Here is a 25,171-nt window from a genome sequence, read left to right on the forward strand (position 1 = left end):
TCTCTTGAAACTCAAATGAAGAACATAAACTCTATCAAAGAACAGTACCATAAAATTGTTTCTTTTTGGCTGCATTTTTCCAGCTGTAATTATGATGAGATTTTTCATCACTGCGAGTCCGTATTTGCAAACTAGACTGCTGGCTTGTCTTTACCAACTTTCCAAAACTGCTGTTCTTTTCTTGACAGTTGCAATGATGTTTCTCAGCAAGGACATTCCTTCTCCCTGACCAAGACCTTACAGACTTACAGCCGAAAGGGACCACCCCGAGGGACATGTAATTCTACAATCTTATGTTATTTTAATTTGATCACAAAGAAAATGTTAATGTAAATTTTTTTTGTAATTTTGAGTAGCTTTTTTGTTGTTGTTGTAATTGCCTAATGAGTATGAATTGAAGTGTAGAGTCCCCGCCCCTAATTCACAGAATCAGACACATTCCAGAATATTACAGTTCAATCAAAGAGAGGTTACCTACCTGCCCTTTGGCTGGCTACCATAGCAACATATGAGTCCCAACACCACCATAAGAGTGTGGGCAGCTCCAGACCAATGTAGGCAGGAACTACGGTTGCCATGGTAAAGGAAGCTATTCATCCACTTTTCCTATGAAAACATGGCAAAACAAGGCATTAGCTAAATAATATGTATCTGTCATGAAATGCATTTGACAAATGATCAAGGAACTGTGTTGCTTTTAGTAGATGGGTTGACGATTAAATATATTTGAGTTTTTGTGAATTCTTGTCTTGTCAACTTCATTTGAGCTTTTGGAAAAACTGACAGATCTTGTGTGCGTATTTGTGTGTGTGCATGTGCATGTGCATATGCGTGTGAATGTGTGTGTGTTTGTGTGCGTGAGTGTGTAATGTATACCTTTGCAGAGGTTGATTTGTGTGCAGCCCTCTGGTGCTGCTCTAGTAAGTTGCTGAGCTGGTCTCGGAGCTTCCCCAGAGCCTGGCCAGTCGAAAGGCCAAAAGTAACAACATCTTCCTCCTGCAACAACAAATAAAACAACCCCTTCATAGACTGGTTGAGTCACAAGGTATTCAGAACCCTTTACTTTTGTTACATTTTGTCAATGTTGCAGCTTTATGCTAAATATTTTGTGAATGCTACCACCAAATCCTACATAATAGGCTATACCGTTAAATAAATGTCCATCCATCCATAAGCTACGTCTGCTTATAAATCCGTGAAGCTCATGTTGGTTGGAGCCATTCCAAGCTGACATTCGGCAATAGGGGGCGACACAGGGGTTTCAAGTCAATCAGAAGACTGACAAACATGTTTTAGTATTAACATGCCTCATGTCTTCTACATTTACGCCTGATGTCCACACTAGTTCAAGCCCCTTATGAAAAGGCGGCTGGCCCTATTTTAGTTTGAAAACTCTGGGGTTGTGTTCTAGTGTGGATGGACATTAACTCCTACCTTTGACAACTACGACGTAGACACCTAAAATTTCTGTCTGATTGGTTCTTATCAGTCCGACTCAACTACCAGCAGTGAGGGCAAAGCATTTTTCACAAATACTGTCAATTTCACCTCTCTGTCGGTCCAAGCAAAGAAATAACTGCTCTTAGCCTTAATTCTTAAAATTGGTGTTCCTTGTTATTTTCTGAAAACCAAGCAATGAACTGCAGTGTAGACAATCTGCTTGCAGTTTATAGGAAAAAGGACAGTGTAGGTGAATGGTTAGGTGATGTGCTTTTTCAGGTGTGTTACTATGGACAGACACTGCTTCTACAATAGTATTTTTTTAAACTTATTAATGTGGATGTAGTCGCAAAGACAGCGAACTATTCACACCTACAGGAGTATTCTAAGTCAGCAACAACTGACCATGCTTTTAACTTAAACAAATATATTTTAATTATTATATTTTAACTTGCTCAGCATCACGCCGAGGTAGCAATTTACGGGCAAGGAAGCCTCAGCACATATAATTATCTTAAGGCTGGTGGTTTGATCAGACAAACCCATCCACACACCTCACACTCAAAAACAGGCAGTCCCATCTTAAATTTACAACAGAATGAAATAACAAATATTTCTATTTAATTCTACAGAAAACAATTCATTTCTGAGCTCACTCCACAGTTGCAGTAGGTACAATTAAAGACAATGTGAACCGAATGTCATGACAGTGCATATTGTCATGTTTCCGGATAAAGTAAAAGGCTACTCAATTCAATTTTATTTGTATAGCGCCAAATCATAATATCCATTATTTTAAGCCACTTTAAATTGAAGGTCAAGACCTTACAATTTTTTAGAGAGAACCCAACAGTTCCCATGACCAAGCACTATGGAGCCCTCCATAGTCCTGGATATTGATTATCATTAACAGAAGCCAATAATGTTGAAAGTGCTGCACACCCCTATGCCAGATATAATAGAAAGCAACTCAACAGGGAAAGTCATGACAACAGCACTCTGCTCTCTGTTGGCGAGGACGCCACCATCTTATCATACGCATGCAGATTTAATCAATGAATTGGACAGGGATTGAACAGAGGAACACAACAAAGATCAAATCCTTATTGGAGAGAGACCATATATAATGATAATAAAAACCTAATATATGTTAGACACTCCTGAGTGCAGGATGAGTCAATGGTAAATTGGGGAAATCACAAGGTCTACATGTTTAAAACACTGAGCTAGTTTGCTTTTTTTCATGGGCCATTAACTGCAGTTATCTGATTCATCAACAGTTCTATAAAGTATCAGAGCAAGTAACAATACAAATAGCAGCAGAATTGGAGCCAGCTGTCAAAATTGCTATCATTACATTTTGTTAATGAACAAATTGATTAATCAAGTGATTGTTTACATTGACCCATAATATAAATATATATACATAGACCATACCTGTACTAAAGCGGTTGTGTCAAGAGGAAATTAATCAGTTTATAATAGAAAGGGAAACAGAGCCCTTTCTGATGTTAATGGGAAAGTAACCTTTCCCACACTCCATGTCACTGTGAGGATCTGTGTGTACAAAGACCCACACATACACACACAGAAAAATACACAAATATGAAATCACACACAAGGGATTCTGCTTTCAAGCGGTACATCCCACACAGCCGAGCTATAAATATCTTCTCATTTCCCCAGAGTAACAATGCCTCAACAAAATCCTCCAGATATATGTCAATGCGCAGAGAGCAGGGAGCCGGAGCAGCCTGAGTAAAGCAGAGTTTGTCTACAAACTAGGAAGGTTCTACATTAACTGTGGAGGCTCACCAATTGATCACCCACTCGCTCACCCACACAAGCAACAAACATTCGTTTACCCATTGAGGAAAGTGTGCTCAGCAACCTACTGAACAGAAGCAAGAAGGAGACAACTTACACGACTCTTCCACAGACAGATCTCCTCTCTCATCTTTAACACGCTGACAGCCCTGCGCTGCTTCTTTCCAAATCTGTCACACTCCAGCTGAGCTCACAGGGCGATGTGCAACCGCAGCTGTGCTACATGATGACAATTATTACACTGCAGTAACAAGTTCTCAACATGCGAGTGGACTAACTGGAGACGCTGCCTGCTGAGATGGTGATGCTGCAAAACCTCACCCAGCCTTCCTCTGTGGCTGTGATGCAGGAAAAAAGAGCCCAGCGTCACCGCGCTGCTCACTGCCAGCTGGACTTTAATTCAAAAATGCCCCGTTTGGCCTACTCTCTGGCATGGACCAGGGCTCATTCAATTCATTTCATTCGGGGTGCAGCGGGTATATAATGGAGGGAGGATGAGAAGCTCTTTTGATGTGAGGAACCATGCCAACCAGGCCTGTTTAACCCTGTTGGCCTTTTCATTCTCTCCAGCTTAGCATATTTTTGCAGTGATGGAGGCATATCAATGGTAGAGAGGACAGTACAGACAACAAGACTTACACTGTTTTTCTGACAGGCTATATAAAATGCAGTGGTGTGGTTTGCTTGTATTATAAGAGGAAACTCTTTTCTCTTTCCTTATATAGCTCACCAAAAGATTTAATTCACTCATTATCTACTCATCACTATGCCGATGGAGGGGTGGGTTAAGTGTTTCACTCCACAAAACGCTTGAGTTTCAGGGGTAAACAGCATTGTAGCCATATCCGATATAGTTTAAGTAACTGGTGATACATTTTTCAAATGTCAAAAAACAACAGGAAAGAAACTGCCTCCATACTGCTCCTGTGGTGTCATCCAAGTGTCCGGAACACACACTGGAAATTGTGCCCATACTCTCGCCCAAGCTCACGCCCAAGGGCCAAGTGTGTTAGCATCACTACTTCCGGTAGCTTATTTTTAGGCTTAAAACACAAGTCGAATATGAATGTCGGGGTTACGGACACTTGGATGACACCACAGGAGTAGTATGGAGGCATTTTTTTTTTTTTTTTCCGCTGTTGTTAACATTTGAAGAATTGATCACCAGTTACTTCGATTGTGTTGGATTTGGCTGCAATGCTGTTTTGCCCCTGAGACTCCAAAAGTGTTTTGTGGACTAACACTTCACCCACCCCTCCATTTGCTTAGTGGTGAGTAGATAATGAGTCAACTCATTTTATATCACAGCTTTACTTATTTGTTACTTTATATTTTGTTAATTTGTAAAGGGAAAGTAAATTTAAACATTATACGTAGTACAGAATAAAATCTCACTTTAGAAAGTGGTTAAAATTGGTTACATTTCAACCCGTAGCTACTGCAGTTTTTACACATTAAAGCACTAGTTAATAACTGACTGAAATCTCTGAAGTGAGGATGATGAAGACGCTGTGCTGTACTGTTGGCTTACATTTGAATGTAGCTAAAGAAGAACAAGTTGGAAAAGTGGGAACTGTGTTAAAGAAGTTTAAATAAGGGTTAGGTGTTGACATAGAGTTAAAATAAATTTAACAAGGACTGACCTGATTTTCTATTGTATAGGTGGGAGCTTCACTGCACTGCTTCTTTTACAGCTTGAAGCTGAACTACATCATGATCAGCTGGGACTAAATGGCAATTCAAATAAGTTGGAGACATTTAATGTTTGCCTTAAATGGCCATTTTTGTTGATGTTGCCTCATGTAAAAAAAAATGTAATTTAACTTTAACATAAAAACCAGAGAGGCAGTGATTTGAATGAGATGATGAGCAGATGCATTTACTGAACATTTCTATTAACAAACTGAGGCCTTCACAATGCGATTATTCAACACCATTAGATACCACAATGGCGGGTTGCTCAAATAGAGTCTTATGAGTAACACAGTAAAAACAAACAAGTGGATTACAAGGTAGTCCTATGTTGTTCAGCGTTTGGCACATTCAACAGGGATTCATTATGTTGTTCTATTCCTAGTAAATATGCTAAATGTATTATGTAACCATCATACCATAATCACAAGTATCAACTCAAACAGAAATGTTCACTATACTAAAATGAATGTCTTGTGATGCAAATATGTGAAAACCAAGTCTGCCTCTAGAACTTATGTGACATTGTATCTCCTTGAGAGAGGGGCAGGTTCAGTTTTCTGACTGTATAGTTATGAATGAATGGTTATATAACACAACACCGCACATAGGTGGGAACTCTAACATAAAAGAGGATCCAAAAAGCTCTTCCTCCCGCTTGTTAGGCATACAGTAAGGTCAGCGGCAGGCACATTTAATTTCCTACTCTCAATATGTTAAACCAGCATTGCCTGGTTGTGAAACGCCTCTATATGTTTAACTGAAGAAGTTTGAGCTTTCGACCCTTCAGATGGCGTAAACTAAAATGCCTGAAAGTTATTAAGGATGATGTGAGTTCTTGTGAAACAGGAGAACGTGCAATGATGTTGTGTGCAACACTGAGGATCATAAAGGGGAAACATCAATAGCTCTTAAAATGTTCCTTTACTAAAAAATGATTTTGTAGAATCTACACAAGATTTATACACAAATACAGGACTGTCTCAGAAAATTAGAATATTGTGATAAAGTTCTTTATTTTCTGTAATGCAATTAAAAAAACAAAAATGTCATGCATTCTGGATTCATTACAAATCAACTGAAATATTGCAAGCCTTTTATTCTTTTAATATTGCTGATTATGGCTTACAGCTTAAGAAAACTCAAATATCCTATCTCTAAATATTAGAATATCATGAAAAAGTATACTAGTAGGGTATTCAACTAATCACTTGAATCGTCTAATTAACTCGAAACACCAGCAAGGGTTTCCTGAGCCTTGAAAAACACTCAGCTTGGTTCAGTAAACTAAATCACAAGTATGGGGAAGACTGCTGATCTGACTGCTGTCCAGAGGACCATCATTGACACCCTCCATCAGGAGGGTAAGACACAAAAAGAAATTTCTCAAAGAGCAAGCTGTTCACAGAGTGCAGTTTCAAAGCACATCCACAAAAAGTCTGTTGGAAGGGGGAAATGTGGCAGGAAACGCTGCACAACCAAGAGAGATGACCGCAGCCCTAACCGCATTGTGAAGAAGGGTCGCTTCCAGAATTTGGGGGAGCTTCAAAGACAGTGGACTGAAGCTGGAGTCCAGGTATCAAAAGCCACTGTTCACAGACGTGTCCGGGAAATGGGCTACAATAGCCGTATTCCCATGGTCAAGCCACTTCTGAACTCAAGACAACGGAAGAAGCGTCTGACTTGGGCTATGGAAAAGAAGCACTGGGCAGTTGCAGAGTGGTCCAAAGTCCTCTTTTCAGACGAAAGCAAGTGTTGTATTTCATTTGGAAGTCAAGGCGCCAGAGTCTGGAGAAAGGCTGGAGAGGAGCAAAATCCAAGTTGCTTGAAATCCAGTGTGAAGTTCCCACAGTCAGTGATGGTTTGGGGAGCCATGTCAGCTGCTAGTGTTGGTCCACTGTGTTTCATCAAGTCCAGAGTAAATGCAGCTGTGTACCAAGAGATTTTAGAGCACTACATGCTTCCGTCTGCTGAAAAGCTCTATGGAGATGAGGATTTCATTTTCCAGCATGATCTGGCACCTGCCCACAGTGCCAAAACCACCAGTAACTGGTGTACTGACCATGGCATTACTGTCCTCGATTGGCCTGCCAATTCCCCTGACCTGAACCCCATAGAGAATTTGTGGGGTATTATGAAGAAGAAGCTGAAAGACACCAGACCCAACAATGCAAATGAGCTAAAGGCCGCTGTTGAAGCATCCTGGGCATCCATAAACCCTAAGCAATGCCACAGGCTGATTGCCTCCATGCCCCGCCGCATTGATGCAGTAATCCGTGCAAAAGGATTCCCAACCAAGTACTGAGTGCATTAATGGACATTTTCAAATGTTTGATTTTGTTTTGCTGTTATAAATCTTTTTTTTACTTGGTCTGAGGAAATATTCTAATTTTTTGAGATAGGATTTTTGAGTTTTCTTAAGCTGTAAGCCATAATCAGCAATATTAAAAGAATAAAAGGCTTGCAATATTTCAGTTGATTTGTAATGAATCCAGAATGCATGACATTTTTGTTTTTTTAATTGCATTACAGAAAATAAAGAACTTTATCACAATATTCTAATTTTCTGAGACAGTCCTGTATATATCATTTTTTAAAACATTTTAGACTTTCTTGATTTATAACTGTCCATATGCTGGATTTTATGATTTTTTTAGATGTAGTATTGTGGAAAGTGGAATAATTCACTTTGTTAGTGAACAACTTAGTGTTCTCACTGCTTTAATAATCAATCAATTTATGCTATAATCTTTGATGCATGCATTAAAATAATCTGGAAATTTGTTTTTTTAGCTTTGACCATAAAAAAGGTATGAGATAGATAGATATATATATAAATAAAGGTTATTACGGTTTGGGATCCTGATGTACGGGGGTTTTCTTGAGTCTGAAGGGGTTTCTTTCACGTTAATACTGTGGATTATTTTCCATTTTCTTTTTGCCAAAAATCTGTAGATTGAAATTCTCATTTCAAATTATGACGTGAAAAAATACAAACTTAAATGTCTATGGCTTTCTTTGACTAAGATAAGAATAAAATGTACAGCGTTTGAGTTCACTACAAAAATTATAAAAAATTGAGGATGAGGTTGAAAATAGAGGAAGTTGACTAATACGAAAGAGAACTTCTGAGCTCAGGATTAGTTATAAAAGCAACTGACAAAATTAACACCAACCTTAATCACAGTGCACTACCCGCTGGGTAAACAATTCTGCACCTCAGGGGCATTTAGGTAGCATTGACACATACTGTGCTAAGCAACTAGACTTACCTGCTTCTTATCCTGCAGCTCCATGGCAACCACAACCACTCAACATGCTCTGCTCCTCAACCAGCCAATGCCACCTGGCAGACCCTGTCAAAGGCCACACGCTCAAGGCTCCTAGCCGAAATCCCTCTCAGCCCACCGCCAATGGAAGCTGAAGCTCAAGGAAGATGGAGAAGGCAGGTGGGTGCAGCCCTGGTACCCCACCCTGCAACACCTCCCCCTTGTCTTTCCTGCCAGTGTGACAGGAGGCACGCCCACACCTGCAGGGTTCGGTAGAGAAGCAGGGTACTTTCAGATATGGAGTTTTTGTTTGGAGGGTGAACCGTTTCTCAGGTGCAGCATATGGGTCGTCCTCTCAGCAGTCATGTAGGGGCCTCTGGATAAATTACAAAACACAAATCAATTAATAAGCGTGTGTAATTACATCTACATCGGCCTGTACTGCAGTATTTCACCGCAATGTAGGCCAAGTTTAATTAGAGACCTCCTCACATCACATTTTTTAAAACATATTAGCATGTCCCCACTGTGACTTTCAAGCCACACTAGGAAATGTTTATGGCCTAAAATCATTTTAATGGTACACATACTTAGGAAGAATGGCAATTCTATCATTGCTACAGCGCTCCCTGGATGCTCTAGAACTGCACTATGTAACTGAATGTTACGACCTGCTTTATGGCATACGTCACATATGAACCGCTAGAGCAAGCAGCTAGCTATAGGAGAAACAAAAAAACGTATTTGTATTTGTAAAAAATGTTTTTGGCTTCTGTGGCTGATATGCAGTGAATATATGCGAGAGTATTTTCCCCTTAACACTGCTCCAGCCAGGGTTTGTGATTTCACAATCCTGTTAACTTGAGGGTGGTTCTCAGTAGCAGTGAGCTGTGAGGTAAGGGCGAATAGGAGCAGAGCTGGAGACATATTAGCATATTCAGTATATTCCCAATCACAAACTAAGGAAGGAAGGTGTAGTTACATGTATGCCATTTAAGGCAGTGAGGGAAGTTTTTTCTCGACAAACATTTTGAATATGTTATTTCGAGGGAAAAAAAGTTTTAAGGACAGCAAGTCTGGAGTTAGACTTTAACACAATATCTGTTCAATGGAGTTGCGCATTGTAGCACAACAGAAAAGCAGACTGAGGCCCTGAATCTGACACCAGGCCCGTTCACTCTGACCACATAAGCAGGTTCCTCTGGCACAAAAACCTCACTGAACTCCAGAGTCAGCAGTCTCCATTGGCAAAGAGTTGAGAGTGATCAGCCAAACAAAAAGCGGCAGAAACACTGAAAGGTGAGCAGGTGCACTGACTCCATCGCAAGACTGTCCAAGGAGGATCCACAAGTCCTCCTGCGGGACCACACTATAAAGTGAAGGCAGTGCAAGTCAAGCAGAAAGCTACAGAGCATGGCCACATTCAGCAGGCACATTTCACAGACACAAGTTGAAATTGTTTCTTGTTTTCTCCAACAGTAATCACAAAGACTTCTTTTCACATTTTGACTGATTATTGTAGGAATATCAGAGATGTTACAAACAACAAAAACAATGGCAATCCTCCATTGAAGTGTCCCTGCGATCCATGCCAGTGAAGCCAGCACTGACAGCACCAGCCCTGGTACTAAATCATCTCAGGGAAATCAGTTGTTTCACATCCCTGTTTTTCCAATTGTGCCATGTCGGCTTCAGTGATATGTTCACTGAATGTCAGGATATGACAGCTTTCAGCTCTAAGGAGTGTCCCTTGGGTCTGAACCTGTTACTAGCGTTCAGGAGCCAGCCACAGGGAACTACACACACCACAGTAGCGCCACAGCACTGTGTTATATCTATAACTGTCCAATAGGGCGGATGGTTACGTTGTTGTTTCGGTTGGGTGAAAAACAACACATGTAATGATGACAACACCGGCGTTGACAACACTGAGTGTAACGCAGGTTCTATCGTGCTGCTCATACAGTGAACGTCCCCTGTCCTTCACGTCAAAGACAGACGCGAAGACAACAGCGGCTCCCACCTGACCACACGCACACACACAAGCCTGCGAGCTCACCTCTTCCTGTTTCCAGTTCGTCGTTGATATCCTCTGAGTATTGTGTATTTTTTCCTTTCTCCCTCAAACAACAAATGCATCTAATACAGGTCCTTCACCGTGCAGCGGCGGCCATGTTGGGGAGCGTTCTGCCCGAGCTGAGCATGCTGTGTGGTGATTGGACAGCTCCACGGTGCTCCGTTCTCTAATTGGCTCAGGGGAGAGTGGGCGGACCAGCGTTGCAGCGCTGTGCGGCAGTTGTATTTTGAAATAGGAAACCACAGTTCAGTGACGTGTTGATGCCAATATATGAGGTTAAAATAGACTTTTAAAGTGTCAACTATGATCCATCACAGCGTGAGGTGTTGTGGTTCAATTGGCACTGCTGTGTCTGGAAGCATCCGGTCTGTAGGCAGAATGTGCTGTTGATACCTAATTAACTTTGTGAAGGTGGTTAGGCTATTCTTCTTATGCAGCACCTCTATGGGGTGCCGTTTGTCAAGCAGCTCACGCTGAAAATAACAGCAACATTTTGTCACATTTAGCTTCAAACCATGTTTAAAAAACTGGTGTGAATTTTTGAGTCACTTTTTTGCACATTTACAACAATATTTGTCAACTTAGAGATATTTTAAATATTTAAATCCAAATGTTAAATGTTACACTTAAATGTTAAATGTTAAATCTAAATGCTAAATCTAAATGTTAAATTTAAATCTAAATGTTAAATTTAAATCTTAATGTTAAATCTTAATCTAAATGTTAAATTTAAATTTAAATCTAAATGTTAAATCTAAATGTTAAATTTAAATCTAATTGTTAAATTTAAATCTAAATGTTAAATCTGAATCTAAATATAAATGTTAAATCTAAATCTAAATCTAAATGTTAAATCTAAATTTAAATCTAAATGTTTAATCTAAATGTTAAATTTAAATCTAAATGTTAAATTTAAATCTAAATGTTAAATTTAAATCTAAATCTTAAATTTAAATCTAAATGTTAAATCTAAACATAAATGTTAAATCTAAATGTTTCGGGTGAAACTAAATATTTAGCTAATATGCAAATTCAAATGCCGGTTACAGGAAGTAGTAACAAAATAAAAGCTCGAGGAAGTCAGAGTGTGTTTATTACGGAGCCCCCCAGGGGACACGGGGGAAAATGAGACTGTACGACACATTTAACGACAATGTGCTAATAAACAGTAAAAATTACAGCTTTCAGTAATGTTGGTAAATAGAGGGGTCATCTTCGATTTCAAAGTCAGGAAATAAACTTTCACCCCGACTTCTGCGTTCACACCATTGACTATATTAAAGCTTCAATCGTCAGGAGGCTATTTCTTTTGTCTCTCTAATGATCCTGTAGAAAGATGACTCTGGTTTTCAGGTGATCTGTCAGTACTTGGGTTGTGGACAGGTCTGGAGCAGGGTGGAAGTGTATGGGGTGCCGTTTGTCAAGCAGCTCACGCTGAAAATAACAGCAACATTTTGTCACATTTAGCTTCAAACCATGTTTAAAAAACTGGTGTGAATTTTTGAGAGTCACTTTTTTGCACATTTACAACAATATTTGTCAACTTAGAGATATTTTAAATATTTAAATCCAAATGTTAAATGTTACACTTAAATGTTAAATCTAAATGCTAAATCTAAATCTAAATCTAAATGTTAAATTTAAATCTGAATGTTAAATTTAAATCTAAATGTTAAATCTTAATCTAAATGTTAAATTTAAATCTAAATGTTAAATCTAAATGTTAAATTTAAATCTAATTGTTAAATTTAAATCTAAATGTTAAATCTGAATCTAAATATAAATGTTAAATCTAAATCTAAATGTTAAATCTAAATTTAAATCTAAATGTTTAATCTAAATGTTAAATTTAAATATAAATGTTAAATTTAAATCTAAATGTTAAATCTAAATCTAAATCTAAATCTAAATCTAAATGTTAAATCTAAATGTTTTGGGTGAAACTAAATATTTAGCTAATATGCAAATTCAAATGCCGGTTACAGGAAGTAGTAACAAAATAAAAGCTCGAGGAAGTCAGAGTGTGTTTATTACGGAGCCCCCCAGGGGACACGGGGGAAAATGAGGACAGCAAAATGACTTTTGCGAGATCCCGAGAAAGTTTAGGACAATGTACATCCGGGTATCTCATAATAATGACATATTAAGTCATTATTATGAGATACGGGTTGTGGGCGGGGCGCCACAGAGCAGGGCTGAGCGGCTTCGGGGACAGCCGCCCTACTCGCGGAAGTGGGCGACTGTGCATCGATACAGAGACATAACAGGATCGATCCATGTTTTCTGCTCCGTTCATTGTCTTAGCGATGTGCTGCCGCTGAATAATTATAACCAGCGCTGCTCCAGCATCAGAACAGACGCTCATTAAAAGTCTGGTCGCCCTGTGTGTGTCTGTGTCTGCTTCCGCCTCACTTCCCTCTGTTCCCCGCTCACTTTACACTTTAACAATAAACACCAGCGCTGATCACAAGTTATTAGGACACCTACAGGACTGATGTTATGATCTCATACTATCTCATAATAATGAGATACTGACTGCAGGATCTGTCATGGGAGACTGTGTGTGTGTGTGTGTGGGGGGGGGGGGGCTGTGTGCGTGTGTGTGTGTGTGTGTTGGAGGGGTGTATGCTTGTCTCTGTTCCTCTTCACTAAAACTGATAATCACATGTATTTTTTAGTTATTATCCGATGATGACCGATCATGACTTCGGATCGCTCCGTCACTTTAACGCTGACGGTCCTGACTGTGCGCGTCACGTCACGTGTTGTGTGGAGCGGGGGACTACGTGCACACGGTGTTTAAACATGTGTTTCATGAGCTCAAACAAACACAAAGTAAACATCAGTCCTGTAGGTGTCCTAATAACTTGTGATCAGCACTGGTGTTTATTGTTAAAGTGTAAAGTGAGCGGGGAACAGAGGGAAGTGAGGCGGAAGCAGACACAGACACACACAGGGCGACCAGACTTTTAATGAGCGTCTGTTCTGATGCTGGAGCAGCGCTGGTTATAATTATTCAGCGGCAGCACATCGCTAAGACAATGAACGGAGCAGAAAACATGGATCGATCCTGTTATGTCTCTGTATCGATGCACAGTCGCCCACTTCCGCAAGAAGGGCGGCTGTCCCCGAAGCCGCTCAGCCCTGCTCTGTGGCGCCCCGCCCACAACCCGTATCTCATAATAATGACTTAATATGTCATTATTATGAGATACATTGTCCTAAACTTTCTCGGGATCTCGCAAAAGTCATTTTGCTGTCCTCATTTTCCCCCGTGTCCCCTGGAGGGCTCCGTAATAAACACACTCTGACTTCCTCGAGCTTTTATTTTGTTACTACTTCCTGTAACCGGCATTTGAATTTGCATATTAGCTAAATATTTAGTTTCACCCGAAACATTTAGATTTAACATTAAGATTTAGATTTAGATTTAACATTTAGATTTAAATTTAACATTTATATTTAAATTTAACATTTAGATTAAACATTTAGATTTAAATTTAGATTTAACATTTAGATTTAGATTTAACATTTATTTGAAATCTAAATCTAACATTTAGATTTAAATTTAACATTCAGATTTAAATTTAACATTTAGATTTAGATTTAGCATTTAGATTTAACATTTAAGTGTAACATTTAACATTTGGATTTAAATATTTAAAATATCTCTAAGTTGACAAATATTGTTGTAAATGTGCAAAAAAGTGACTCTCAAAAATTCACACCAGTTTTTTAAACATGGTTTGAAGCTAAATGTGACAAAATGTTGCTGTTATTTTCAGCGTGAGCTGCTTGACAAACGGCACCCCATACACTTCCACCCTGCTCCAGACCTGTCCACAACCCAAGTACTGACAGATCACCTGAAAACCAGAGTCATCTTTCTACAGGATCATTAGAGAGACAAAAGAAATAGCCTCCTGACGTTTGAAGCTTTAATATAGTCAATGGTGTGAACGCAGAAGTCGGGGTGAAAGTTTATTTCCTGACTTTGAAATCGAAGATGACCCCTCTATTTACCAACATTACTGAAAGCTGTAATTTTTACTGTTTATTAGCACATTGTCGTTAAATGTGTCGTACACAGTCTAATTACTGGTTGTGGACTCTTTACTACGGTGTTAGTATGCTTGAAATGCAGCATAATGCGTTATTGTGAACTGTCTAGGCTAACAATGCCTTGTTGGCTAACATAAACATTGTTCCTGTGCAACTGGAAAACTATCAACAGCTGCAGCGTCATTCCGAGCTCCAAGGTGTAATCGAATGAGCTGATATGCTGAAGCTGAATTTAAGGAAATAATTCCAATTACATTTGAACCCGTATTATCGTCGATATAACCAACAAATTCTTTAAAAAAACCCTGAGATTGACCATCTTTCGATAGCTATGTACAGTCATTACGATTAACATTAAACTCAAAAGCGCCTCTAAAAAAGAAACATTTAACACATACTAAATTAGCTCCGTGGTAAAATTCTGTAATGGAAAGCAGAACACACACACATCTCTTCATTGCATCTGCATAAAAAGCATACGCCTGCAACTGTTTCTTTGTCATTCCCTCTGCAGAATGCTCTTTGCATGCTGTATGATTGTCTGACCTTCCTTGCAAGGAATAAAGTATACTTAAAAGACTATGATTCTCTAGTCTCTTTATTTCAGACGTCTCACCAGGTCAAGTTTCCCTTACAAACTCAGTGTCACAAGTGGGATCCCTTGTGTGACTTGTTTGGAGCCACGAACGGACAGTGACTGATCATCCTGAGAGAAGAAGTATTTCAGCCTCTACCTCAGTGAACCATAGAGACGAGAGGGCTGACCGTCGTGTCCCCAGACAGTCACCACTGGGATCTCCACACAAACAGACCGTTGTTGTCCTTATGGTGAGACTCTGAAATAATTTTAGTCAACAAATTGAAGCCAATACGTCCTTTGGTTCCTATCTGATGTAAGTCTGCTGATTACCGACGTCATACCCGGTCAGGTCGATATTACTAAGGTCCGGGACCTTGGAAAAGAATATTGTGACCACTGGTGGATGGCTTTTTTCAGCATTGTAGCGTTAAACAATCTGAAATCGTGTTGACAATCACGTCTTAAAGAATAATATGTGTACTCGTGTCAAAGGTCCGGGACTGTTTGACAGAATAAGGTCTGGGAATCGGGGATTGCTAACAGATGGGAAACAAAGGAGCTAAATTAAATCCTGACACTTGCCCCTGATTTTGAGGCCCAAAAGTTGAAAATAATGTAAATGCTGTATGGATTAAAGAAAAAAAAATTAATTATTGTGAGATATGAGAGAGGGAAAGAAGAAAGAATGTGATACAAATGCAGTGTGAACAAACAGATAAATCTGCACAGAAAAAGTTTTCTTTGTATCTTACAGTGCCTCAGTGTGTCAGAGTGGACCACGATCTCGAATGTGCCCCTCTTCAGGGACCTGAAGTTGCTTCAGCTTCAGCCGTTCACCTCCGCTCTATATTCCTCCACGAACAACTTCCCATCCACCAGACTCCAGAAACAGAACACCAGACAACAGAAGCAAACCTCCTGTACCCGCAGCAAAGCCAACGTCCACCTGTTCCAGTGGTGCTGCCCCACCAACCCTGCTGTTGGAGCATCACATGCTTAGAAATGAAAAATTACTTTTCTGCATTGTACATCAGATGTTCATATGGTTTCTGATAACACCTATAAAAAACAATGGTTTAGAGATGAATGCAAAATGATAAACCTTTGATAAGATATTTATGCTGCGACACTGATCAGTGTGTGGGTTTAATTATCTTATCGAACAGTCTGAAATGTTTTAAGTCTCAGACTACAGCCCACACATTTCCCTTGCTCAAGGTGAAAAACAAAACTGGAAAGACCAAGGTCTCTTTGCTAAAAAGTGTCAAATGTCCCTGATTGGAAAAATACTAAGAATACATCCTCCAATCCTTTTTATTTAAAATAGATCTCCGCTCTACAGGAAATCCCTAAGACACTGTGGGCTATGATGTTGAATAAAAAATGCTGAACCTGTAATTATATGGCCTAAATCTGGTTTAAGGCCCTGCCAACAGCAATATCCATTGAAAACTGACGCCATCAAAGGCATTACTCAAGTTTTTGAATCATTACGAAAAGCAGAAGTAATCATTCCATGCCATCACTCACAAGTACGGACTCCTATGTTTCACGGGAAAAATCTGAATTGCAATTTGTTCGACAAAAGTTACTTTCCTGGGTCATGTGATAACAGCAGAGGGCAAATCCCTCTCACCCAAACATATCGAGACTCACAGACGCTGAAGAACAAAGACATGACCGACACAGAAGAACAAAGACCTGACAGACGCAGAAGAACAAAGACATGACAGACTCAGAAGAACAAAGACTTTCCTAAGACTTGCACATCTGAGTTCCATATAAGCAAAGAGAAACACGCAGCTAATGTAAGTGACAATGAAGAAAGCATGACTTCACCCCTGTGGGTGAGGCCATCAATGTTTGTTTCTACAAATCCCTACTGCTCTCCATGATTTCTGTTACAAGTGTGATTTCTAGCAATAAGACAGTGAATTCTTATAATTCTCATTATTGTGTTTCTGTTGCTTTTACTCCATAGGCATAGATAATTAATACATTATAAATGATTTACAGGATTGAGACTGAGATCCATTGCTCTGGTTTTCTCCGGAACAAATTCATTTTGGATTCACAAAAACCCTGTCCCAACATTGCAAATCCTTATTATCAGGCTCCAGCAGTAAGTCGTTAAAGACTCTACAGCTTGTCCAAAATGCTGCAGCACGTGTCCTGAAAAGAAGCAAAAAAGAGACCACCATTCTCCAGTATTGGCTTCACTACACTGGCTCCCAGTTAAATCTCCTCCTCACCTTCAAGGCCCTTAATAATATGGCACCATTATACCTTAAAGAGCTGATAGTACCAAATCACCCCATAGAGCACTGTGCTCCCAGAATTCAGGCTTACGTATCGTCCCTAAAGTCTCTAAAAGTCTGAAAATGGTGATGAACCACGACCAAGGTGGCAGCTGATGGTGGATCCTGATGGCGGCAGTGGACAATGAATGTGAATGATAGTGGCATCTGATCTTTATGGTGGATCATGATCTTGGTGGATTTTTACCCTTTAAAAGGTTTTTTTAGGTTAAGGGCAGAGGATGTCACACCTTGGTAAAGCCCTATGAGACAAATTGTGATTTGTGAATATGGGCTCAGTTAGTGTGTGAAGGGGTACAGAAACGAAGGAACATACAAATAAAGACTTAAAGCTACTTTAAAGAGGCAAACAATGAAAACAGACGGTCATGTAGGGGATTTTTTAAATTAAAAGTGCAGTTACATATTTCAACTTTTAAGCTTGGGAGGTGGAGAAGAAAACAAAGAGGTAAAACTGTAGCAATGCAGTAATATTAACACACAGCATGGAAAATATATCCTGCAAAACATAATATTTATGTTTTCATATGGGCAAGTGTACTGGACATACACCCACACATCATTCTGAAAAAGCCAAGAAAAACTGAAGTTTAGATTTTCATGCCACATGTTGAAAAGGATTCATTTGGATAACCTCTGCAGCGTGGTTAAAGGTAAAGAAAAATGTTTGAATATTTCATAGAGCCAGGCTGTGACAGATTAAAGTTGTATGCACAACCCACACCACAGGATGTCGTCAACAGTATAAACAGGAGGGTGCCTCTTGTGGTTGTGCATCAGTTTTCAGATTGCACTTGTTCTACAGGGAGAAATGTGAAAGATGCACTCAAGCTTTGGCAGCTTAAAGCAACAAGCAGTGAGCAGCACGTCTCCAGCTCAACAAGCTCAAATATCAACACAACGACCAATGAGAGGACGTTAAAGTGCCGCCCACCATGATTAATTGACAGCTGATCTCTGTGTGGAGCGGAAATGTCACAACAACAAACTTGAGCAACAAACATGGAGACAAAATAAGTTCAAGATTTAAACACAGAATCTAAATCACTGCTCTTTAAAGGACCTGAGTCAGTTTGCGATGAATGAACTCAGCTACTGATCCAGAACAAACCAAAAGTCCAGCAAAGAGAGGCTGAGCGAATGTGGTCTGGACTCTGTGGAGGAGAGTCATGGGGTATGAGACTCTGTACAAGGACAGAACACCTGCACTGTGATCCAGGTACACTCCTAGTGTTTTGTGCACATCGGACTGCTTGATGTTGTTGTTAGAATAGTACCCAGCCCTTCTATGTTTGTCTAAACACAGAGTGCTGTCAAATTCTGCAAATATACAGGCCTAATGCAGCCTGGCAGCAGTGGGATTTCAGGCTTCAGATCAATGACACAAAACATAGGCAAAGCATTAACAACATTTAAGCACAGCCTGTTTCACAATACAGGAGGAGAAATACAAATCACTTATTCTTGGTGCTCAGAACAGTAACACTCTGATAAACATTCATAAACTATACATCTCAGGGAATAAGTCACAAATAGCGATAGTTATCCTTAAACAGCTTCGGTAACTGTTACAGCGGCCTCAAATCATGACAACAACAACGTATTCTTCTTCTTAACGGCAGCTTGCTTCTTTGCTGTCTGTTGCATCACTGCCATCTTCTGGAGTTAGTGAACTCCTACAGTGACTTGTTTGTCTTGTCAGTCCTGTTCTCTTTAGAAAGTTAACCAGATTTTTTCTGCCTTGACCTCTTCCACCACACTCCAGTATTACTCCTGTTAGTCCTGCTGTCTTCATTCCCTCTATCATGTCCTTCCTTTGAGGTAAATATTTCTTTGTGTCCTATTCTGAGTCAAATCGTTAGCGCCTCCTCTTTCCTGCCTCACTCTGCAGTAATTGGTGATAGAGCTGCTCTATAAATATTGCAATTATTCTCAGGTTAGTTTGTTGCAATAAATTGATTCAAAAACACAAGTGGCAGTTATGAAAGAGTGTCTTCTTTATTTCAACTTGACAGTAAGTGTTTTTCTTGGGAATCATTTTTATTTACTGACATGTGACCAGTGAAGAGAGACTTTCAAGCATTTCCTGTCACAAATACACTGTAAAAAATGTCATTGCACCTGTTAATGTGGATCTGTGTGTATTTACGCTTCTCTGTGTTGTTGTGTCCAACAAGAAGCAACGATTTGAACTCCAGGGAGTGAGGGTCGTCCGACAGAACTGTTTTTACCTATAAAGAAAATAAATTGAATGATTCCTCCGGTCTCATCCTGGTCCAAGTCTAGTTATTCATCAAGCGCAATATCAAAATCAACGTATAGATATTTGAGTTGTCTCATGTACTGTCATTAAACTGTCATTGAATAGTTTTCTCTCAGATGGATAGAAAGACACTTAACAGACACAACAGTCTTTGTTTTTGTATTTAGACTTTTTGCTTGAATATAAAAACACTTGATATCTGCGTTTTGAGTTTACTCATGACTTTCCCTTAAATACTGTACAGTAAAAAAAATTCTTTGTTTGTATGGGCATAATCAGGGTCCCTCCATATGATACATTATAAGAAATCACAGAAAACTACAAGACATTGTTATGTCCGAGTGCAGTATCTTATTTAAATTTAAAAAAAAAAAGATGTTAAACTAAAGCTATTCAGCCTTTTTTGAAGTAACTGGTGTAATTGTTCTTCAATGTAACATGAGTTCTCTTTACGCCACAGTAAAATCAAATCATAACCCAGCAAACTGTCGAGAAGTGTTTTGCATTTCAGTGTTGTCCAGCAGAGGGAAGCATAGGCCTGCCACCAGACTAGCTTGTCTAGCTTCTGAAATCTAGACACATTTTGATAGATTGAATTGTACAGTGTGTGGTATTAGTCCACATTCTCTTTTCAGGTGAGACTATCATACTGAAACATTTGTCTCTGGAAGAAGAGAAGCCACTCCGGTCTTACTTACCATCTTCATCTCTGATGCAAACGTGCTGTTTGATACACTATTAACTGTCAAGCTGATTTATGCTTTTGTTTTAATTCTTTAGTGCAATTACTTTTCCAATGTCCTGCAAATATTAGAAACATGTAAATCATAGTAAAAGTTGTTAGAAGATAATCACATCAAGCAAACTTTAGGTAACTTTATGTTATAACTTTACAATTTGGATTCAAATGATGCAGATACCTTTGCTGTATTCTGACATTTAGTGACAGTTAAGAGCAAAATGTACAAACTCACTGTATGAGGCATAATAATAATAATAATATGTAGATTTGTTTTCATCTGGAGTTAATACCAGGATTACATGGATGGGCCTATAATCTTTCAGGAATATACTCACACTGAACATCACAGCGCTGGTTATACAGTCATAATGCTGCTCGTCAGGAGCTCCTAGCTGCATTGGGCTTATTTGACTGGATAAAGTCAGAAGAAGTCAACCAATATGAAACACCAAATGTCCCAGTTTTCAACATTCAGTATCAATTTGTTCATGTTTTCACCACAGTTTATATATTTACAATATTCTATTAACTAACCAAGAGATATACACAATACACCACATATCTGAATTCAACTGGTCTTAATGCAAAGCAACACCTTTACCACTCTGCAACATTGCTATACCACTTCAGACAGTTTAACAAAGCATCACCAGCTGATCTGGGGACTGCTCTGACCTGCTCTGTCCTGTACAGCTTCAATACAGAGGTGTCAGCAACCTCTTGCTCTGTTCCAGCCTCTGCACTCAGACAAGCATCTCTGTTCCCACAAGACAGACACAGAGAACCCTCTCCCTTCATTCTTCAGAACTTTTCATCTTGGAAAAGTTGTTAAGACATTTCAGTCAAGACCAAAGTGGTGGAGCTCAGATTCGGATTAAGAAAAATCATCTATTCCAAAAAGAGCAAGTCATTTTACAGTCTGTCCCATTCATAAATTAAATTTAAAAAAGGTAAATTAATAACCAATAGTTATAAATAAATAAAAACATGTGTTGTTAAAAGCTAGAAGGATGAGCAAGCGACAGACGGACATTGCTATCACTTTTTATCATATCAATGGTGTGGCTCAAAAGAAAGAGCTCTCACTGTGCAGTAAATCATATAAAACAGCAGATTATATCACATTACATAACTGTGCACTTGCTTGGCCCGGTCTTGGTTGGGGTCCTGCATGGCTACCTCTGGAGGCAATGGACTGGATTAAGCTGTGAAGCTTTTTATCCTCAAAAGGATTTCTGAGAATCAGAGATGGTTTTATTCAGGGCTTAAACAGGACGGAGACACCATCAGTTATTTCGCTGCTCTGTGTGTGTTTGTGTGTGTTTCAGGAGCCGCAGCTTAAAGGTCTGAATCATGAGTTCAGGTCTGTGAAATAATGTGATAAAATTCCTGCACAGATTCTCTGACAAAAGCTCAACAGCTCATATACATGGAACGGTGGGAAACTGTGTGTGTGTGTGTGTGTTTGTGTACTTGTACAGATATCTTTGTGAGGACCATTTTAAACGTAGAAACTACGAAGTGAGGACATTTGGGCCGATCCCACTTCCAATGGGCTGTTTGAGGGCTAAGACTTGGTTTTAGGATTAGAATTAGGTTTAAATTTAGGTGTAGGTTTACTAGTTAGGGTAAGGATTTAGGGATATGCACTTAGTTTAGATGGTTAAGGTTAGGGGCAAGGGAACTTTATGCCAAAGTGTGTGTGTGTGTGTGTGTGTGTGTGTGTGTGTGTGTGTGTGTGTGTGTGTGTGTGTGTGTGTGTGTGTGTGTGTGTGTGTGTGTGTGTGTGTGTGTGTGTGTGTGTGTGTGTAAGTGTTAGTGGTAAGTGGTAAGTGGAGTGGCTATGTGCTTATGCAAGGTCATGTCTGTAAAAACCCTTTTATCTGATAAGAATATAATCGTGGATCCGAGTGGTTCAGTATTACTTTAAAGTGTGCATTCATGAAACAGTTTCGAAAGAGGCCTCTTTCCCTTTTGAATTAACGCCAGTTCCTTATGCAGTAACACAGTCAGAGGCATTGGACTGTGGCCGTTTTGGCTCATCATGACTTCTATCCCAAAGCAATGTTGGTTATATTACAGTAATGATTCTCTGCTTTGTAATAATCCTCTTAGGGCAGGAGGATGCTGCAGAGATCTACGGTCTTCATTAAAGCGAATCCAGCAAAAACAAAAACAACTTCTGCATCAGTGTCAGTGAACTCTGGTGCATCTCTGCACTTGTGGGTGATGGACCGATAAGGCTGGCAGGTGGTGCTGCAGTTGTGTGTTCATGCATGTGTTCAGCCTTATCCATACACACTCCAGCCACACTCCACGCTGCCAGCGATAAAGAATCTTAGCATGACACCAAGAGGCACCTGAGTAGGGAGCAAATGCATCCTCATAAATTATTATTAGGTGGAAAAAGCTTTTGCTACTCTACTTTTTTTTCTTTATGAAAAATAACTTGAGTTGCAGCAACTGACCAAAACAAGATTTAAAAAAACATACCTTTTTGGACCACCCTTTTTCTGGACCATGAGTTGGAGTTCAGTCCAACTCATCACAAATCGATTGGAGCAAAACTTGTTTAATTTTGGACAGACTACTTTTCTTTAATTTTGAAATACAAGGTTACATATCTCCATGTATTCCAGCTGCTCTGTACTGAGTTGTCATTATCATGGTTATCATTGTTGAACCAAGTTATCTAAACCACATTGTGATGTGTTATCATTTCATGCTTGTCCTTGTTTCATTTTGAAGATGATCTCATAGTCTGCAACCATAACAATGTAATGTTTGGTTAGAAATATAATTTTAAATATCAAACAATTTCAGGTCCTAATCCACCCAGGTATATCCACAGATTGATACATTATTGTTTTTTCCTATCGAGTTGTGTAGGTGGCTCTTTCTTGACCTAATCCAAGAGCTTAGGTTGCATGAAAATACAGGAAATTTGCTTTCGATTTCATTTTAAATCTCTGGGTGGACCCACCGATATTCATTTCTTTCCAATTTTGCTCCCCAATTTGAAAGCACAACAAGGGACCCTTGATGGTGCATTTAATCACTTATTTGCATTTTTCAATAGGCAGTCTGATGCTATAAACAAACATTTTGACTGCAAGAATATCCTTATCAACATTTACCAAATGCAAAATGACGATTTTCTATTACAAAGTAAACTGATTGATATTTTCTGCGGAAGATGTCGCCTGCCTTTTGCGTTAAGCACAGTCTAGAGGAAATCATCAAAGTAGGGCACCGGTTATGTCCTGAATGGGCCTGGAGGCCTGTGAGGTAACAGCAGAACATGATCTGCCAATTGAGTGACTTGGTACTTGGACCTCTTATTATTGTTTACCTGGTGTTTACCTCCTGACCAGCTCTGCAGCGATTTGTATCTGCTCCTGAGTCAGGGGTTCAAGCTGATGTCTTGTCTTTTGGTGGCCCATCCAACTCCTACTCCTGAACCCTAGTCTGTGGTCCAGCCGACTCCTGCTCCATGTTCCTGGTTGGCCATACCTTTCCCGACCCCAGTAGGTTGCCCCCACTGACAAACTTGCCTTCATCCTTGCTTTCATCTTGGCCCTGTGGAGTGGCTCTGCCTGTCTGGCCTACTTGCCACCATCCTGAGGGGTACCAACTGTAACGTCTAGCCTCCAGGCCATGAGTCTTCCAAGCCTCTGGGATATGTGCCCAGTCCTCCTTCTGTTCTGCTGAGATCACCAACCTGATTCCTCAGCTCAGTGTCCACTGGCACCGATATCCCTTCTCAGAGGGATACACGTCTTGGTTTTACTTGAATATCACAGGCTGTGTTTCCATTATTGTTATGTAATAATAATATACATGTAGTATTAATAATAGTATAATTCTGAGTGACTTAATGACTAGTGTGGCTCATAAAAGACACTGCAGGTCTTTATCTATAATTATTCTTATAAACTGTAGGAGGAATTATAGATTAAACACCTGGAGCCACAAATATAGCATAGTAACAAAATGAACACCCCCCCCACACCCCCCCCCCACACACACACACACACTTCTTTAAATATATATATGGAACGACATTTGCTCTTGTTTGAATATTTTTTTTTATTCAAAATTTTATTCAAATCTATTAATTTCCATGGATTTAGTTTTCTTATTTTCTGTTTCATTTTGGAAAATGTCCTTCCTCATGTCTGCAGTTGTTTTACCCCCTGCTCTAGTGCACCCATGTTTCCCCTGTGTCTCTTTGCCTCTGCACAGGGCTTCTTCTCACTTTGTGTCAGTTGGTCTGTTCTGTTTCTCCCGAGCTTGAATAACTAGTTTGCATCCTGTTTTGCATCTGCTACTCTGCCAGAAGCACAAGCCACGACAAAACACAGCTTTGGAGTGGTGTACTTAACTGTCAATAATTTCATCCCTTATATAAACAGAGGTAGATAGAGTGAGAGAAGCATGGTTTAATCCTGACTTTAAACCCTGGTAAAAATAGGACTGGGCCTAGAGAGAAGGAGATTAGAACAATGGATTAACTCTCTATTTATTTAAAGGAGCATTCACTGCAAGAGGTGCAGGAAGAAAGTAATTCAGAGGAGAGGAGAGGAGAAAGAGCCCATGCAGGGAGAGAAAATGATAACAGGGGGAAATAATGACACTCAGTAGAGCACACACCTCTACTAAGGCCCATTAAATTGAGTCAGGCAGCACTGAATGTCAGTCCCCCAAATATAGGGCATAGGAGTTTTGCCTGATGAAGGTTGAGTATCAAAACGCCGCAGCAGAGTAAATCACTGATTGCAAACTCAATTTTGCAATGAATGATTGCGAGTGTCAATGAAACGTGTGTGTGTGTCTGTGTGTGTGTGTGTGTGTGTGTGTGTGTGTGTGTGTGTGTGTGTGTGTGTGTGTGTGTGTGTGTG

The 25,171-nt window shown here is 39.7% G+C and overlaps 1 protein-coding gene across 2 annotated transcripts in view; it reads right to left on the bottom strand.

The window, feature by feature from the left end:
- Positions 1-10,400, bottom strand: part of tmem94 (transmembrane protein 94) — a 35,909-nt gene extending 25,509 nt beyond the window's left edge. For both annotated transcript variants that reach the window (XM_061094988.1, XM_061094989.1), the window contains exons 1-4: positions 10,288-10,400; positions 8,232-8,604; positions 877-996; positions 479-606 (exon numbers count right to left, since the gene is read on the bottom strand). In XM_061094988.1, the coding sequence (XP_060950971.1) occupies positions 479-606; positions 877-996; positions 8,232-8,255 (272 nt within the window). In that variant the 5' untranslated portion in view covers positions 8,256-8,604; positions 10,288-10,400. The remainder of the gene's footprint in view (positions 1-478; positions 607-876; positions 997-8,231; positions 8,605-10,287) is intronic.
- Between the last annotated feature and the right edge of the window lie 14,771 nt (positions 10,401-25,171).

Source organism: Limanda limanda, chromosome 21 (genome assembly GCF_963576545.1).
Source record: "Limanda limanda chromosome 21, fLimLim1.1, whole genome shotgun sequence".
Taxonomy (NCBI): Eukaryota; Metazoa; Chordata; class Actinopteri; order Pleuronectiformes; family Pleuronectidae; genus Limanda; species Limanda limanda.